General features: G+C 32.3%; 1 protein-coding gene and 1 long non-coding RNA gene across 4 annotated transcripts in view; both read left to right on the top strand.

The window, feature by feature from the left end:
• Positions 1 to 4,579: 4,579 nt before the first annotated feature.
• Positions 4,580 to 6,219, top strand: LOC127853046 (uncharacterized). The gene is made up of 3 exons (XR_008036411.1): positions 4,580 to 4,661; positions 5,079 to 5,300; positions 5,671 to 6,219. It is a non-coding gene; the product is annotated as an uncharacterized LOC127853046 (long non-coding RNA).
• Positions 6,220 to 14,855: 8,636 nt separating this feature from the next.
• LOC127853028 (uncharacterized) overlaps positions 14,856 to 20,391 on the top strand; it is a 387,010-nt gene continuing 381,474 nt past the window's right edge. For 2 of the 3 annotated variants that reach the window (XM_052387153.1, XM_052387155.1), the window contains exons 1-6: positions 14,857 to 16,477; positions 17,209 to 17,396; positions 17,586 to 17,714; positions 18,192 to 18,310; positions 19,321 to 19,962; positions 20,073 to 20,203. In XM_052387153.1, the coding sequence (XP_052243113.1) occupies positions 16,340 to 16,477; positions 17,209 to 17,396; positions 17,586 to 17,714; positions 18,192 to 18,310; positions 19,321 to 19,962; positions 20,073 to 20,203 (1,347 nt within the window). In that variant the 5' untranslated portion in view covers positions 14,857 to 16,339. Of the gene's footprint in view, positions 16,478 to 17,208; positions 17,397 to 17,585; positions 17,715 to 18,191; positions 18,311 to 19,320; positions 19,963 to 20,072; positions 20,204 to 20,391 lie in introns of all 3 variants that reach the window. The other variant, XM_052387154.1, reaches the window with a different exon arrangement.

Genomic DNA, 20,391 nt, shown 5'->3' on the forward strand with positions numbered 1-20,391 from the left:
GAGTAAAGGTGGTCGGAAGACTAGATATATACATGTACTGACAATTTCACAAAACAAAACTATAAATAAGCCGTATTTTTTCTAATAGTAAGACTTTAATACATGATATTTCAAATATAATACCACATATAATAATTTGATTATAATTGTAAGTGGAAGATGTGATATTGTTATTTTTCATCAGCAATTGAAAGTGTAAGAGTTGCATTGAATCAATTATAAAGCAAAGCCCTAAAAACGCGGGATAGATTAAAATCTTTTAATATTGTGGTAATGTTCTTTTACATAGAATGAATTTTGGTTTCGTTTACATTGAATGACAATATTAATACATTTTAGCATACAAATTGAAAAAACCCTGCATATTATGCAAATTGAACTGACTTTAAATGTATATTGAAATCTCTTTATCAGTGATAATAAGTGATACAATCTAGCATGTTATTATACCATAAATCTATTATATTTATTTTACGCAAGTATTTATTTTTTACCACTAACGTGATTGCTTTTTTATGATGGTGTTTTCTTCACTACAGTAACATGCAATCATTACACGTGGACTTTACATTTGCCGGTACCTGTTAAATACGTTAATTGTGTGGCAGTATACGTGTACAATATTTTAAATTTATAGTTATTAAACACTTTATTATTATGATTGAACTGGCTATTATAATCCATTTCGGACAAATGCCTTCATTAAAAAAAACATGTTAACATATTTCTTGAAGCAAAAGTTAAGTATTTTGGCTTTAAAATTTGGCTCAAATGACTGCTCAATATGCCAAGAGATGACATGGAGGTATCCTAAATTGTCGTCTGCAACATGTTCTTTATACAGGGACCCAATTATAGGTCCCTAAGTTTATGACATCATGTTTTGTTTGTATGACAGTATCCGATCATAACGAGATAATCGGTTTGTGATGAACAAATTTGCAATTAAAAAACATCGCGTTGAAAATGCTGAAACAGAGACAAACAATGTCAAAATTGGTGTGAACTATTAAACAAAAACAATTACATTAAGCAAGGGAATTTATTTTATATGTATAAAGGTAAGTTTTTACAGACATATAAAGGTTCACATCAGTTACTATATTGCTACATAAAATCGATCTATTTGTTGTTTGTTTTCATCCTTATCTGTGCTCGTTTATTAAATTAAATTTATTCTGAAAGAATTTACATTGTAGTTATGTTCTAAAACTGGTCGCGAAGATGTGTCAAGTAGAGATATTTTTTTGGTAACCCAATTCCTAGCTCATGGATTGTGTTCCATTCAGGAGTTCGTTAAAAAAAACAACAACAATAAACTCGTTCCAAAAATGCATTTCCTTGCATCCTTATGTTTTATTCAGACATAGTTAGTAAAATAATATTTGATATAGTGCATTATCAATAAAATCGATGATTATGTCAACCGTCTTAGCGCAGTTATGCAAGCGTCTATAAACTGTCAACTTAGTCCGCCATTTCGTTTAAAACACTAAAGTACACTGTGGTTCCGATTTCGAAATTATTTTTTTAAAGACATATCATGCATGGTTTCATATCACATATGGTTTAAAAATAAATTCAATAACTATTTTCAGTAAAAAGAAATTAATTTACGAGTTTTTAAATTTGTTTTCAACAGGAAATAGAAGAGTTTTTCGCTTCATGTCAAAACAATCAAAATCATGAAAATGGCGGACAGTGTTAATCTTCAATGAAGGTCAACATGTAAACATCTGTTCAATTGTGAATACGATCTAAACAAATTAAAAGCACATAATCTCTTGTGCTTTGAACATTTTTTTTATTATTATTTAACGGAGGATTTCAGTTTGAAATGGATAACAGTTTTCAAATGAAATATTTGCACATGATAATCTACTTTCGCTTTTAACCTGAAGTTAGAACTTAGATGAAAAATTGAAACGATTTATTTTGTTTAAATTTGGTTGTCACAGTCAGTCAAATGATTTCTATAGCTTCTTAAACGGTTTGCTTCATTCATTCATTCAAGTGAAAACTGATTTTAATTAGTTATATACTTACTGCAAATCGAAGTAACTAAAACCCATGCATGATAGTTGATACAATTACATTGACATCATAATTTATAAATATCTTGTTACAATAAGTGGTATTAATGTTTTCCTTATTGTAGATATTTTATTTACATTCAGGGCAATTAACATAATTTATTGAACACATATTTGATGTAATAACACACAAGCATGCATTTGATATTAATATATGCAAGAAAACAGCAAACAAGATATGGTGAAGCTACATAGGACTTCTTAAGCTGCAACAGTGCTTTAATACCAGTGTTATACATATTCATAGACTATTAGTGTATTAAAAATATAATTCCTCAAATAAAATAATGTAATTTTTCTACCTACCTATCCACCTGTAAAATCTAGGGTCGGTAAAGGGCAAACCAACAATATTTTATTTGTGGCCTTAGTTAAATATTGTTATTTAAAACAATCTGCGACTTTTTCTAAGTTTATATTTATTTAAATTGAAATGAAAGTAAGAACATAGCTGGATTTTAAAAGCCACGTATAAACTGTTACCTAAGATTGAAATCGGTTGAGACTTGTGTTTCATTTGGTTACTTGATGTTGAGAAGGTAGTATATTCCTATCAGCACGGCATTTGGCCAGCTGGGAAAACAGCATCATCCAGCGTCAGAACTGATTCATTGGCTGCAAGCATGTTATGCCCTGAACAAATAGTTCAAATAAGATTCTGATCTTAGTTCATGGCTCAAAAGCTTTGAACGCAAAACTTTACCAAGTGTTACGCCTTCCTACTTATACAATATTGCCTTAGGGGAGGTTCTTAGTGACCGCTTAGTAATTGGGAAACACGTATTACTTTGATTATCGTATAACCGAAAAATAAAAAATAAAAGTGACAGCAAACATCGATACTTTGAAAATCAATTGCCTGATTGAAAACTGATATGTATATAGTACACAAAAGTTGTTGCTCAGTTAATAGCAGATGGACATTTTGTTCAAGGCATTTGCATTAAAGGGACTTGTTCACACTTAAATTGCTATTTTTTGAAGTTTTTCATTTAATGCTTTAAATTGATAAATTTAAACATCGCAAATAACGTGCTCCAGTATGAAACAAAAATAAAGTTAAAATAAGAAAGAAAAAAGTAAGCCGCACCAAGGCTCGAACCACTGACCCTTGGATCGGTTTTTTCCCCGACTAAATATAGATTTTAAATATAAATTTAAATATAAACACGCATTGTGACAACAACAACAACAACAACAAATATGGCGGAATCTGTATCGTCAAACACGGAAGAAGAAGGTAAAATATGTTTTTTTTATTGTAAAACTCAATAGTGCGTATGATTTTATTTTATAAAAGTAGATTAAAATAGTATAACTGATCAAATGATTCGTTTTCGTTACATAAGTATATGCATATACATCACAGAACGCATAAATACTGATTCTCTCGTTTACACTTAAGTTACAGACAGAGGCTAAAATTAAAAGCCAAGTTGAATACAGAATTAACTTTAGTATTCGCGCAAATAAATTAAATTTATCATTAGCCTTGGAGTACTGAGATCATTTAAACATTACAGTATCTTTTTCTTTCCTCATAACTGACAGTGACAACATTATTTGTTGGCAGGCAATTCAAGATGCTGTGCATTTATTGACATATTCGCTATTGTGTGTTATATGACAATGACATTTATTATTAACTAAAATGCATTTGAATGGTACTGGTAGTTTATTAAATAAAAAACCCCAAACTCATAGTTAACCATTTAAGCGCTGGAACAGAATTTTGAAGGCCTTTGCAAACAGTTTGGATCCAGATGAGACGCCACAGAACGTGGCGTCTCATCAGGATCCAAACTGTTTGCTATTCTGATAGTATTCTTTGAAAAAAAAATTAAGGAAATGGCTAATTTTAGAAATTCAGCGGATGACATTTCAGCAGATGACAAATTTCCCAGCATGCAAAGGGTTAAAATGTATTTATATCAGTTTCTTCTGCACAGCTATTTTATAAATAAACTGAATAACCAAAATATTTTTGAAAATAGTAACACAGTTTAGTAATTCATGGCATTAAATGCATGTAGCTGGCGCCAGACAACTCGCCCCAATACCAACTTGCCCCAAAACAAACTCGCATCAAACATATGGTCACTCGCTCCAATAAAGAGACAACTCGCCCCAATTTATTTTCGAGCATCTTATTGTTTCTTTATTTAAAGTATTTTATCTTTATATTCTTTGTTAATTTAGCAAAGCACGTATATATTTTGATAAATGTGTATTTCAACAGTACATTGTATTTTGAATAAATCAAATACAGGTCATCTGAAATGCATGTATCATTATATTTGTAAAAGCCAAGAATATTCTGGATATTCCTCTTTTTTCAATTGTTTTGAATATCCTCAAGATTTGATTTCCTGAATGTCGAAGAAAACTTATTAGATAATAATACCACATATTTGCAACTCACTTTTTTAATAGAGACCATAAATAGTTTTAAAAAGTGGTTTAAATTGTGTATTTTCTTTTTCAATAGGATACAACTATAATTAAACCAAGAAGTTTATGAAGAAGGGATCACTGGATTTTGTCACTTTGGTACAAGAAGCAGAAAAGGTATACTAATTTAGCTGCATTTTTTCTGTTGATTTCATTGAGAATATTGAAATAATTTGTAGATAATGTTTTCAGATATTCAGGCAAGTTGAGATTTCATTGAAAAAAAAATGTCATTTCACAATATTCTTGAATGGAAACAGAAAAAAACACAGTTTAATGCACTTATTGTTGATATATAAAACAAAGTCTTTGCATGTAAAACTGTGTTGCTACATGAGCAAAGAATTTAAAAAATGATCCTACACATCACTAGTTGAATATTGAAATTTTACAAAAAAAACCTGATAGGAATGTTTAAAAATGGTGTCATGAAAAATAAAAAATTCTATATGTACATGTAGCTACATCTTGTGTCAAAATTCTTAGCTTAATGTTCAAAACATTTATTGTTAAATGCAGAAATGTCTTTTCAAGGATATCATAGACCACCTTACTTATACGGAAGCATAGGAGCTGTTGAAGGAAATTGCTGCCAGACAGTCAGCAGTAATCACTGACAGCCTGTCCTGGCCCAGCTTGGACCATCCTCAAGCTAACCATGATGGTGTGTTTGCAAGAATTGTCCATTTGGTAGACCATGATGAAGACCAGCTTTGTTGTGGCATGGCCTGACAATACTGTACAAGCCAGAGACCAGTATGTTTACTGTTGTTGAATATGACCCATTTTTCATGTTTATTTTTCTGTGGGCTTGTTTAACAGAATTAATAATGCACTTTATCTATTTCAAATATGTTATTTTTATGTGGACTTTTTAACGGAATTATTAATGCATTTTTTCTTTTTCAAATATTGTTGCTTGTAATATGAATATAGAACACGTAAAACTACTCATGTAATTGTCACAGCTTAAAATCAAAAGTGTAGAAAATTTAACTCATTTACTGTCGAAACAGTGGCCATTATGTTCCTGCATCTTAAAAGTTGGACAATAACAGCTAATAAATATATATATAGATAGATTTAGCAAGGGGTTTTGAGTTTTTTATGTGTTCATATTTTTCAGAAAAAGGGTTAAGTGGTGACTGATCCTCTCACCCTCCTTATCCAGGAAACGTTTCGGAACAACGTGTTGGCACTGAAGATGTGGAGGACACAGATTGATCACAGTACATCCTTTGGATACATGGACACCTTCAACGGGACGACAACAAAACTGTACCTGCCTTTTTTATGAAAGGAAGTAGTTAATAAAATTATTGTTAACAGCTTTTTTAGTCTTGTTGTTTAAGAATGCTTGCAACATTTAAGTGGATAAACGGTTGTTTTAAATTTGAATCTTCAGTAATGAATTTTTTATTAAATGATGTAATCTTATTTCTTTCAATATAGTGTAAATAATAAGAACATAATTATCCTTTGTATACAAAATGAAAACCAAGTTTACTGTTCTATTAATCATTATTTATTTATCTTGTTCTTTTGTCAGAAATATTACAGGGGCATACATACAGTATTCCTTAAATAAAAGGGGCAGTTCTTAGAAAATAAACATGTATAGTAGCAATGCATATTCAAACTTTTTCCACATTTATAACCAGCAACAATATGTAAGTATTATGTAACACAAATTAATACTATGAATTTACTACTGATTTTGCCGTGCCTGTCATCAAATAAACATGTTTTACTGAAAGTTTCTTAAAAGATGTTATGTGGAAGACTTAATCAATCATTTAATAAATATTTGAGCCACGCTCTGGGAAAAGGGGGTTTAATGCATGTACTAAAGGTTGTCCTAGATTAGGCTGTGCAGACTGCACAGGCTAATCAGGGGCAACACTTTCCGCCTTATCTGGATTTTCTCTAAGAGACTCCCTTTCAACAAAAAATACAATAAAGCAGCAATTGTCTGCCTGATTGGTATGATCAGCACAGGTTAATCTCGTACGACAATTTACGCACATGCATTAAGCCCCATTTTCCCAGAGCAAGGCTCACCTATTTAGGTTTTAGCTGTCTATATGCTCTTTAACTTTTGAATCATGATGCAGTTTCATATAATAATGTATTATGAGTCGTTTTTAATTGATGCATATTCTTTTGTTCAGTGTTGAACTCAACATGTTTTATAATAAGGTGTTCACTTAACATTCTTGCAGTAATGTTTTGCTGTGTAATATACATGTAATAATAAATCAAAATTGAACAACTAGCTTCTTATTTCTTCATGTTATTTATTAAAACATTTTAAACAAAACAACAAAATCCATAACATAATGAACACAAAACATAATACTCTATATTCATGAAACAAAACTATAATTGATAACATTTTGAATAAATGTTTCCAACTTTCAACATTTGACAGATCAAATTATTTCTGAATTCCACCATTTTTTTATTTATGGATAAACAGCACTTTATCATCTTTATGACAGTTTATGTAAGGCTTTTACAATAAATGGTTGTTTATAGACTGATAAACAATGGAAAACAATACATAGTCTATATATAGCATTGTGCTTTGATGTCATTGTTAATGGAACATAAACACATGTGGTGTGCAGCACGCACTCAACATTGACTATGGTAGCTTATACCTAAAAGAGTCAATAATTCCTGTTCATAGTCTTTACTTGTGACAAAAAATCAGGAAAATGCTGAGCCCTGTGTTTTTTTAGCTATTTGCCATACAAGGTTTTCACAAATTCTTCTGTTTCAGAGTGACCTATATCAAATACTTTGGATCCTCTATTGTAATAACAAAACAATTAATTCACCATGTTTGATCATGGGTCTCCCATAAAAAACTTAACACAAATCACGATACATAACACCTATAAGAGTCAACAATTCCTGTTAATGGTCTTGACTTGTGACAAAAAATCTGGAATTTGGCCCATTGTTTATGTAGTTATTTGCCAGACAAGGTTTTTACTTATTATTCTTTTTCAGAGTGATCTATGATTGAATACTTTGGATCCTATATTTTTATAACAAAACAATTAACAAAATTCACAATACCTTACACACTTAAAACTCAAATACATATTCTCATGGCATTTCAGGGCACGTGTATGCTATGTTCATCAGTATTTTATCAATGATATTTCTGCCCTATGTTTATAAGCAGTTCACTTATTAAAATCACATTTTATCACCATGATGATGACAGGACAGTCGACCATAATGTCACACATTTGGTCACGCCTTCATATTACACAAATAAATTCAAGCATCATTTCAAATACTAAAGTCATCTACTGACTGAAAAAAATAGCCAGGGTCACACATGCACTTTCATACTCAATGGTATACATCCTATAAAACCATGCTGCCAAATTCACACAACATGTTCCTACCCATAGTCAGTTATCATTGATTTCAGCTTTGTCAATTTTTAAATCATAATAATGGTATGTTGAAGTTAGTTAAAACAACATAGTTACATACACCATGTACCAATTTGTATGAGTAAATCTTCATATTGTTTCCGGGTTGCTTGCCCTTGACCTATTGGATATTGCAGCTCCTCATTAGCCGCAGGTGGATATATAAGGGGCAATTGTAGAGGCAATCAGCTTTGGATTAGCTGAATCAAAAAGGAACTTTGATCGAAGGGTTTTTTCCTTGATGATCTCTGTGTACTCAGTGCATGTAATTGTATCCCTTCTTTTCATTGATTGGCACAACGTCCAATTGTTGGCTGCCTTCAATTTACTGAATAAAATATAAGCATTTTTTGTAATTTTGAAATGTACACTAAAACTTATCATAAAAACTATGTTTGAAATTTGTTTGCTATTTTAAACATTATTTTATTCATATCATGCCAATCAGGTAACATACCAATACTTTTCTGGGCTACTTGATTCACCAGTATTAAGTTATGAACCTACCAATACTTTTCTGGGCTACTTGATTCACCAGAATTAACTTATGAACCTACCAATACTTTTCTGGGCTACTTGATTCACCAGTATTAACTTATGAACCTACCAATACTTTTCTGGGCTACTTGATTCACCAGTATTAACTTATGAACCTACCAATACTTTTTTGGGCTACTTAATTCACCAGAATTAACTTATGAACCTACCAATCCTTTTTGGGGCTACTTGATTCACCAGAATTAACTTATGAACCTACCAATACTTTTCTGGGCTACTTGATTCACCAGTATTAACTTATGAACCTACCAATACTTTTCTGGGCTACTTGATTCACCAGTATTAACTTATGAACCTACCAATACTTTTCTGGGCTACTTGATTCACCTTTATTAACTTATGAACCTACCAATACTTTTCTGGGCTACTTGATTCACCAGTATTAACATATGAACCTACCAATAGTTTTCTTGGCTTCTTGATTCACAAGTATGAGCGTATTATATGATGAATTTATCATACTTGAGTCACTAACTGACAATTACTGTACAACTAGAGATTAGAGGAGAATTGCATTGAAATAATTTTATGACCAATCACCATGCAAGTTATCTGAACAGTTCAGAAAACAAACCAGCTATCGGATATCCTCTGGTTTTTATAACATAAAAAGTTTCTGGTAAAAAAAATTATAAAGCAATTATATTACCAAGGAACTTTAGGAAGCATATAGAATATTATTGAATATAAATATATTATTTTATCAATTAAAATATGCTAAGACAGGATTGTTTGCATACTCTAAGTAAGATGTTATCTCTCCAATTCCTGACACATGACCAGGTGTGGTACTTCCTTGTGACACAAATGACAGGCCAGGACCTGGCGGGGGCTGATGACCGTGCATAGGTGAAGAGTTTGTTGTTCTAACATTATGCTGAACAGTCAAACTTGCAATAGTTTGGCCGGCAAGTCTTCCTAAATACCTTAAAAAGAAGGTTTGTTTTAGAATATAAAATTGATAACATATCAATTTTAAGAAACAACAAAATTGATGTTAAAATCAGGGAATAAACTGTATCATCATATTATCATATCATGATAATTGATAACATAATTTAACATATACGTTTGCATACCAGTATATTTTATAATATAATATATACCGAATAAATTAATCATTCATAATTCATCATTTATCATTAATTTCATGCTTCATTTGACACGTGTTGGAGTGTTCCTTATAAGTTATAACGAATTCATTAAATTGATACGAACATCTTGGCATAGGGGCATAAAGGCTTATTTTAAAACGCGCAATGAACAAATTATGTTATCAGTGCGTATCTGGTTTCGTTGCAGAGTAAAATATCCATACAATAAAACTAAATACCTATCCAAACTTTTGCTAAATTTCCTTTGTAAACAGGCAACACTTGCCAAAAACTAAACGTAGCTTCTAAAATATGACTTACAATTCGTGTGTTTAAGCCATTTCCCTGTCTTCGTCTCTTCCAACGATACTCCTATGGTTCTGCAAACACTCAGTCTTGTCGCCAAGATTGAATAAATTCGAGCGATGTCGCTGGCTCCGGCTTTTGTTTCTCTTTTTTTATATTTTCGATCACAGAAATGAGATGCATTGTATGTAAACCAAAAGCGGATAAGCGCAGCGCGCATGCGCATGCTGCATTATACTAGTTGGGATCCCATTCACAATTTCTGACTAAAAATAACTCATTTCGCGTCTGAGACGCTTTATAATTTTTAGGTTTTCAAATCGTCAAAAGTTGCATTTAATGGAAATTTTAGAGCATGGAAACAATTTGGTAATTTTTTTTTAAAGCAAATATCATAACTACAATGAAAATTTGCAAATCCGAAACAATATTTTTCAATTTTGTCAATTTATCAAAGTGTGAACAAGTCCCTTTAAAATCTATGCTCTGTTAGACAGTTATGCCAGGATGAAAAGTGCACACAACTGATTCGCAACTACGCACACTACAGAAATGAAATACTCCTATTGTTTTCCTTTAAATAATATTTAAAGGCTGTTATAGCCTTAACTTCAATTTTCAGGAACATGATAACACTATTATTCTGAAAGTTGCGAATATTGACTAACGTGTATAGTATCACATAGACAGGTATAGAATAACATAGAAAATCGAAGGAATTAACATATTTAACACGAACAACATTACTTAAACGGTAAACGGCCATTATTGAGATGAAATTACAATTTATCGTTTGCCGGATGGAAAAAATGAGAAGTTTGAATTATGATTGTGTCATATAATTCAGGCTGCATTATTCAATACGATTATATGTACATGTAATCGGGAAAACAGAATTATGATAGTGACATAAATATCACGTTTATCGTTTATATAGGTTACATCGTACAACAAGATTTTGGATAGTCGGAACACATTCCGCAATAGGATCTGCCTATCGAGTTAAGAACCATTCACCTACTTTGTTTTGAATAGCAGAGAAAACATTTCCGATGACATAAGATGAGGATTCCTACTGTTACAGAATACAAAATAATTTTACGGACTGTACCGTACCACTAAACTGCGGCGTTGGCCCGTCGCGATTTGCCCGTTAAAGAAACACATATAAATTTGGACAGTGCATGTGTGCGTGCGTGTGCGCGTGCGTGCGTGTGTGTGCGTGCGTGTGTGTTTGTGTGTGTGTAGCAGTAAACCAAAGCACACGGCTCAATAAACCTTGCCTTTATTGTTGGACAACGACCACAAGACGTGACTTTAAAAGAGATGACTACAAGTTAATACAATACAATGCAATAGGCATCGGTTCTAGTGAAATTAAATTATGATTTACACACACGAACACACGCGTACAACAAAATATCCATTATTATAATCTCGTGAACAAATAAATTATTTTCATCCAGTTACATGGATTGACATAAGTCAGCTATACTCAAGATGTTTACCTTGGTATCCAGCAATAATATATTTAATGAACTTTTTTATGGAAAGCGAATTCCGCATACTTATATGGTGAAATAATATCATTAAGAGAGTGTAAGAGGGTCTTTTTCACTTGTTCATTAGTATTTATTTTTTTCCTATACTAAAGTATTAATTTGTTGATGCATTTTTGTTAAAACTTTGCTTTGTATTTCAGTCCAAAATGAACAATACAACATCCGAAGTCACAACCAAGACCTTGGCCAATATGACGTCACCGTTCATCGGAAACACATCAACGTGTACAACGGAAGGTACGAATTGTGTTTTTAACTGATTTATCTCGCATTGACAACCGGTATGTCAATCATGTTTCAAACGTAGCTTGTTAAGTCTCCTTTTTAAAATCGTTGATCAGTATAAGTTTACTTAAGTTAGATATTATTGCAGAAAGCCCGTTGTCAACGTTGACAAATATTCTAGTAGATTAACATTTATTCTCAAATTGATACAGGTGCACCATGATATGATACATGTATGTATGTGACAGATCAACTACTAGAAGAAGAATGTACTCTGTATTTAATTTACACACCAAATGCATTTCATCATTTAGATTATCGAACTATACATAGTTTATTTCACACATTATATTCAAACTGTATAATTAATTTTATTGTATACGAATATTCGTAATCCTCTTAAAGATATTTCTAAGTTATAAGCATAAGTAAAATCCCTGTCGGCACTACTACCGCACTTCATTATAAGAGCAAAATAATGTGACACGAAGACGTAAATTTGAGAATTACCAGTGAATCAATGGAATTTTCAAAACGGAAGCCTGTGTATCTTCTGCAGCCCACTTAATCAGCCTACTTTACTGCAATCAAGTACACTTGAAAAATCAATTAAATCTGTGACATCCAATTCTGTAATTACAGCATTGTCATAAAACAGTATTTTCCTTAATATGAAGATATTCCAACGTTCAAGTTCATATGTGAAGTTACTACACGGATGCATACAGATATGATAATGTACTTTACTCCATACAATTAGCTCCCAGTAAAGTTATTTCTGTATAAATCGTGAAAGTTTACATGCAGAAAAACGGATATTGGCATTATCTGCGTAAATGTTAAAAAAAAATTGGGGAAACGGAGTACGATGTTACAGTTGATTTCAAAATTGTAGTTTCTATGTTTTTAACAATACATTGCATTTTGGTTTTTGACAATCAAACAATTATTTACGAAGAAAAAAATCCAATACATAAATGCCCTGTTTAACTTTAATGTTATATTAAAGTTTGCCAACATTACCATCATACTGACTTTGTATTAATGAATATATTTGATAAACTGTTGAGATGGATACCTATTGAATCAAAATAAATACATACGATAATACCCCGCTAACAAACTGTTATATTGTCATTCACCTCATTAATCGCGTGCACAAACAAACGCGAGTACGTCTTAAAGCAGATATATACGATTTTTATATGTGTTAAATTGTATATATTGATACAAATATGTTATAATAACACACAATATGCAAGAAAAAGTGATACATTTAAGACGAATTTCAAAAAATGCAGCAAATACAAATTAGCGACCCGAGCCGATTGTGACGAAGATAATTCGTACATATTTTCCTACAATAACCGATGCATTCGTCTTTTTAGTGAGTGTTTGTGTGTCGTATGAATCGATATCGCTGCAGGAATTTAAAAAGAACCGTTAAACTAAATTTAGATTCACATCGTACATGCATGATATACATGCTGGCGAATTCGGCTGTACAGCCTTTTTCGATTTCAGAATTAAATATCTGGCTTATTTCGCATTTTTCGACATATGTTCTTCTTTACTTTTATTTTTGTTTATATTGAAATATATGTATAATAAGTTTTTACACATTTTATATTAATTAATAAATATTTGACAAGATCGTATATACCCGCTTTAAAGAAAAGACTCAAGCCTGTAATGCATGCTAATAGAATTCACAATTATAAAGTTAATGTTGACTTTCTTTAACACAAATACGGTCAATTCAGTTGATGGAATATGACTTTCAGGTTGGAATCACGACCACAGCATAACCGTAATGGTCGGTTTGGGGGCTTTCTTCATGGGGTTTTTGGTGTGCTTTGCTTTGCTCACTATTGTCAGCCTCAGATGCAGGTAAATGCTTATGCTCGTGCGTGAGTGGTAAAGCGCACGCATATGTAGGTTTCATTTGCATGGTTTTACCATTAATTTTCCATAACACTTCGAAAAGTATATCCACATGAAAATTACACATTTTATAGAAATCTTCACCCATGACAATTAAAACTTCATTGGGTATGCACGTGTCGTATCATTAGAACTTTATTATTTTAAAATATGAATGAATACATATAAAGTTAAAGATTGGTAAAAGTGACATAAAGTACACGTTTACAGACGTTGTCGTCAAATATCATTTAGCACAAAAATGGCTGGATATAATTGCACGAATTTTACTCATGATAAAAATACCTTATGGTTATTTTATAATCCGTTTTTCAGTTATTATTCAGTTCTTGATACCCCCAACTGATCAGTAAGTCAATACGAATAGCTGTTTGCAAACTTTCGCATTTTCCAGTCGTTGGATCTGGGCTATACTACCCCCTGATGAAGAGCACCAAGCACATTTTACGAAGGGGCGTGCGCTTAAGGCCGCACAACAGCACCAGCCTGTAATATATTCCACCAAAACCAGAACAGAACAGAATCGTTTATTTGGACTTAAGCATGTAAAGCTCGTCATCATTTACATACATATGCAATAACAGCATGAAGTAAATACAAAATATACATCATTTCGAAGAAAGATCGATTTACAATATAAGGAGCAAATATGCTATCGTGTTTTCGTGAGAATGTTATTACATAATTTCAAACGTAGTTGCAACACTTATTATATTAGTCTTCACCAAATTTCATAATTGAAAAAAGAATCAAAACTTCACATGTAAGATATTTCTCGTTTTTTAAAAATTCAAACCGTTGAGTCTTTTTAACATAGAAAAACACATTAATATGAAGTCATATGACGGGCAGATATCATCGCATAAATCCAACTTTATACCTGTATGTTATTTTTTATTTGTAGTTCATTTTTTTTTAGGAATATAGGATTGAGAAATGCTGATTACGTTAAAGCTGTTTGGTATGAAAATAATACCTCCAAATTTGTTACACTTACTTGTAGTTAAGTATCGTATGAGTATTAGTATTAGTGATAGTAGTATCCCATATTTGATGTAGATGCTTTCGCCCCGCTATTGAAGGTTGAAGCAAAGGAGAAAGCGGTTCTCCTGCAAACCTCTCCGGAAGAAAGCCGGTTCGGGTACATGAAAAAAAGTTATGGTGAACATATGCCGTCGCAAAGTGAACGTGAAAATAAAAGACGCAAGACAACAAAAAGAAAGAAAGAGAAAGAAGCGCAGGGCAGCGGTAGCATTGAATGCTCTATGGTTGCTGAGCGAGCGACCTCCATTCCTCCTTCTATTCGAAATGAGGTACAACATAGGAACGAACATGCAAATTTAGCCGTGTTTACGCGTTTGTCTGAGAAAGGGTCACATTAGATACGCTAAAATATTCCTGATACTGCTTTATAGACCGAATTGTCTATATTAAGCGATCTTTTTTGTTATAATAATATTTTAACGAAAGTGATAACACGTTAATCTTCTTTTTACAACTTAAACTTAAGTTTTTGTTAACTGAAATCATGTGGTCATTATAGTGCACTTTCAGGCAATATTTAATTTAAGCAGAACAATAACCGACAGAATTATACTAACTCATACGCAAACAAGATAATACTTAAATAACACAATACTAAAGTGGTTAACGTGATAAATATCCCGAAACATATATGGTTAACGTATCCCACCATAATCCCCCCAGTTACAAAAATCTTCGTAATATACACTTATTTCTTTTAATTTAAGTATAAAGGTAAATGGTAATAAAATAGTGCTTATGTTCACTTTAAAAAAAAAGGATATCCATTTTGCGTATCTACATACATTAATTATTTTAAGTTCATTAAAATATGTATTAATTACTGCTGGTAAGGTTTTCGTTGTTAAAATTCCTTTATAAGGGCTCCGGATTCATTCTACTAAAAATGAGATTATGCCCCGTAGAAATATGGTTTTCAGTCCTAATATACAATTTCAGAGATAATATTATTGTGGCGAGCACTATATGTTCATGCATAAAAACATATATCCTTTGTACAAAAAAGGAAGTAGACTGAGGTCAAAATGTTAGTTTCTAACCCAAGATAGCATGAACATACCGTAAAAAATGGATAAATATTATACTAATGATATATTTTCTGAAATATTCTCTGAAAATATTCACTTTCAGAGATATTAACAACTTTGAGATAATTGTTTTTACAATTACTTTAAAAATATAGGTTTAAAAATGGTTATATGTTTCAGTGTACAAGAGTATTTTTTGTTATTTGTTTTTATAACTGATTTTATAATTCTTGGAGAATTTGTTTCCGTTTTGCTGTAATATTTAAGTGTGTATACACCCATAAAGATTAATGCCAATATCAGGAATATTTCACATGTTGGTAATATATTTCAATGGTTACTTTGCTTTTTTGTTGACATTAAAGTGTTTGTTATTGTTATAGTAATTGGCAACATAGTTCGTGGATCTGCTATGCTGATGCAGAAAAAGTGTGAAGATGTAGTTTACTACCTCTACATGACTTAAACAACGATAAATGAAAAAAATTGAACATATGTATAATAAAATAGTACATGCATTGTATATGGGAATTGTAATTCAGATGGGTATAACGCTGATAATATATAGGAAATCAACACATGTACATGCTATTTCCAATCACTTTTCAGCAAGAAAAAAAACTAACAAAAATCCCACCGATGAATACCAATACGAGGGAAGAAGTGGATGAAGGCATCGAGTTTGATGGAAATTTAGACTCCACTCGACCCAAACTGGTCAGTTATGTGTATTATTACCCAACAGATCTCGAAAATGCATACGTAATTATTATTCAGAAATATTTGTCTTGTTAAAGGACATTCAAAATTGTCGGTAGTTTATAACTATTATAATTTCTGGAAGCTAGGGAGGGAAACAAGCAGGACAACGACCCCGTAAGTTTGTGGCGGGCACTATATGTTCATGCATAAAAAACCATATGTCCTTTGTACAAAAAAGGAAATAGACTGAGGTCAATTGTTAGTTTCTAACCCAGGATAGCAGGAGCATACCGTAAAAATGGATAAATATTATACTTATGAGCTTGTTCTTACAGACAATATGAAATTTCTATGAAGATCGCAATAATTTTGAATGTTTTGTAGTCGACACTTTTTTATTTATTACACAAACCGTCTTCTATAACCAAATTATTCAAGCACAGTTGGAGCAAACTGCTTTTTGCTAAGCTCCCTACAACATCTGCTCATGGTAAGCTTCTTTGATCACCGTTGTCCGTCGTCCATAGTTCGTTTTCAACATGTAAATTATGTACATACTTGAGGCCACATTTATCTCCCAAGTTTTATATAACACTGTAATGGCTACAGTGTTACTTCGGCCGAGTTCGAAACTGGATCATGTGCTATTCAAAACTATGTTACCAGGCCACAACGGGGCGGACCGTTTTTTATGTCTAATTTATTTTCCTAATCAGCATAACAACATATGTTCTTATGATATCCAGGAAACGTTTCCAGGAAACGTTTTAACCAATACTCAATATACGACAAAAGATGGTGACTCCCGCCCCATTATATATCCAACCGAGGTAGATATACCGTGTTTGGTGTTCCATAAGGATTTTGGTAACTCTGCGACAAGCGAAAGTCAGCCATCCACAGGCGAGGACTTCGGTAGTTATTTTAGAAGTTGGTGAGTTAAACCTAATTGTTGCATTCTATGCTTTACATGTATAATATACGTGTCTGTTATTGGTTATAAATGTGTTATACCTAAGTTTTGCTAACATAATTATTTTATTTTAAACGCAGAGAAAGAGTGTTATTTTTTAGCATAAAAGAACGTAAACTTGTAAAGAACAATGATGCGTCGTTATTTCAGGAACTCTGATATAATCAGAACGACCGCAACAGAAACTGAAAAAGCAGTAATAGACGACACAGGTGACACGAGAGATGGAACATCTAGCTTCATAAACGCAGTCCATGAAGTCAGCATTGGGAACTCATGGTCAGCGCCCTTTAATGTCATTGGATGCATAATTACACCAAAACCATAAGGATAAGACCGCAGACGAATGAAATAAATCCAAATAGTCAAATAATTATTAAATATGTAATTTTTAAAAATCATTTAATCAAACTCATGCATATTCAAATCAATAACAAATCAATAAATCAACAACACATTGTATTTATTTATAGCATTTTCGATACAATTTACCATACCATTTACGGGCCTATGTTTTACGGCAGGTTTGCTATTAACTAAATAGCAGTACATTTGAACAACGCAAAAAACGATAGGTTCGTTGAGAAATAAACGAAAAATTTGGACACAATTGTAAACAATAACAACTACAAGGCTTCAAGGCTTTTATTTAGACTTCATTCATAACAGTCGTTTTCAAGAAATCGAATGCATATCAAAGCCATTACGTAAGCCATTACGTATTGTTATAATTAGTACAATATGTGTTTTTGGTAGTTTTTCAGACAATCCCACAAGTACTCAGCTGTCAAACGTTCACCACGTGATCTTCTCCAGCGGAGAAGAACCTGGACGACCGGTAGTCGTAGATTTAAATACATTAACGCAAGAATTAGGTAAGTCCTGTCTATTGATTTTTGCCGTTTAAGACCAAAAAAATAACATGCTTATCTAAACGTTTACCTTCTAAAATATGATAAGTTACTTGCAACATTTCTTACTTTATATACAAAAAATGTTTTGGGAATGTTATCGTTGGTAGTAAAAAATATCAAAAATAAACCACACCCGAGATTACGAAAGAAATTTAGGGTCTTAACGAACATTTAGGATCGGTTGTGATAATGTAACGAAACAGCTTTTTATGCCGAATAATGTGTTGCGGTTTGTAAGAATTTGATCACATATAAATAAAAGAAGAAAACTTTGTAAACCGGGCCGGCTAGCTTTGTTGGTAGATCGCTGAATTACAAATCTGAGGTGTACGGTCATTGGTCATGAAAGTATTTTTACTGCCTGTGTCATCTACGACTGCATCAAGTAGGGCACTTGTCAGGTATTTGCATAACCATAGGCCCCTAGAGCTGGTTTATTAACTGACTGTCGTGATATTAGTCAGTTCTGGTAAACCAGCTATACAAGAAAAATTATGTATTATGTCTGAACAATTTTTGGAAACGGCGATAAAAAGAATTTATACAAGTAGAAGATTCTTTTATATATCCATAAATATTAAGAAACAAAAGTAATCATATCGTCTCACAAGCTAATAACGATACACAGCGAAAGCCGTTGTGGTGCCAAAATCAAAATAATGTCTAGATATGTACGAAATCATTTCATTTAGTTAACACTATATTCAAAATATGAATACATTGTTGAAAGTAAAACCATTATGTTTTAAACATTTGATTTACCATTTCTCGATCTGTAGCAAATGACATATTCTTCACCTTGCGCGAGGGTTTTGGTTCATATAAGAAGTTGGCGTAAAGAAGGTGTAAAACCGATTTTCATGTATTTTTGAATTTAAAACCGTGCATTTTTGTTCTTCATATTTACGATAGTGTGTGCTTTTTTAATTTTTATGAACAAAAATATGTAATTAATGTCGCCATTGTTTTAGATGCTCAGACAAGCCAATTTGACAAGTACAAGATTGATGTTGCCGGCCTTCCTGCTTATACATACAGTCGAACTTCTATTCAAGAAATTGAACGGAAATGCAGAAAACATCTAACAAAAACAAGATTCAGTGAACGTGACAGAGAAGCATTTCTGTCTAAAGATGTTTATCTCTTTACCACTGTGAGACAAAATAACAAGTTTAAGTTTGCCACTTCAATGGACTGTCGCATTGAAATGAAAGATATTGCGAAAAAAATGAACTGTACATATGCGCCGTGCGTTTTTGTTATTCAATATAGGCAGCTCCGTAGCGTCGCCCATATTTTTGAAGAACTTCAGGAAAAGGGGTTGGAATTTTGCGTCTTAATACTTGGTCCTAAATCTTGTATTAATGATATGCAAACTTTACACAAGCGACTGGTCGCATTCGCTTCGAAAAGCGATGTCTTTATGATAGGCCATCAATCTTGGATTACTGATATGCAAACTTTACACAAGGGACTTGTCGCATTTGCTTCGGAAAGTGATATGCAAGACGCTGTAGATGGTCTTCTTGAAAGGTTTTCATTTTCGGTAGTAAGAAAATTGATGGAGCAAATTGAGATAGATGCTAACATTGTCCCGGATGTATGCAAGACAGGTAGTTTTTTATGGATTTGTTTAGATTTTTGTATACATCTGAACGTTGATGGACACATTTTAATATATTACAGTCATATATAACTTATATATTTATTCCATGTAATGTAGGTGATTGTAATGAGACGTTGCAAGAAATCTATCAACAAATACGGGCGGCGTACAACAACAGTGGGGTACCTGAAGATGAGCGACCATTGATTCCAAACAATGATTTCAATTACCCCTCAAACGTAAACGAAGTACGTATACAACGTATGCATAATACATATACATAGTTGATATGTCGGGTATATAACGTTTGTTGATGTACACATACACTGAACAAAGTCCGGAATATCGAGCATGCTATCGATGTAACATTTTACAACCTTTTGACAATGTATCGATTCCAAAAAAGAAAACGCATTTTTTTTTGTTCCTGTCGTCA

This window comes from Dreissena polymorpha, chromosome 12 (genome assembly GCF_020536995.1).
Source record: "Dreissena polymorpha isolate Duluth1 chromosome 12, UMN_Dpol_1.0, whole genome shotgun sequence".
NCBI lineage: Eukaryota > Metazoa > Mollusca > Bivalvia > Myida > Dreissenidae > Dreissena > Dreissena polymorpha.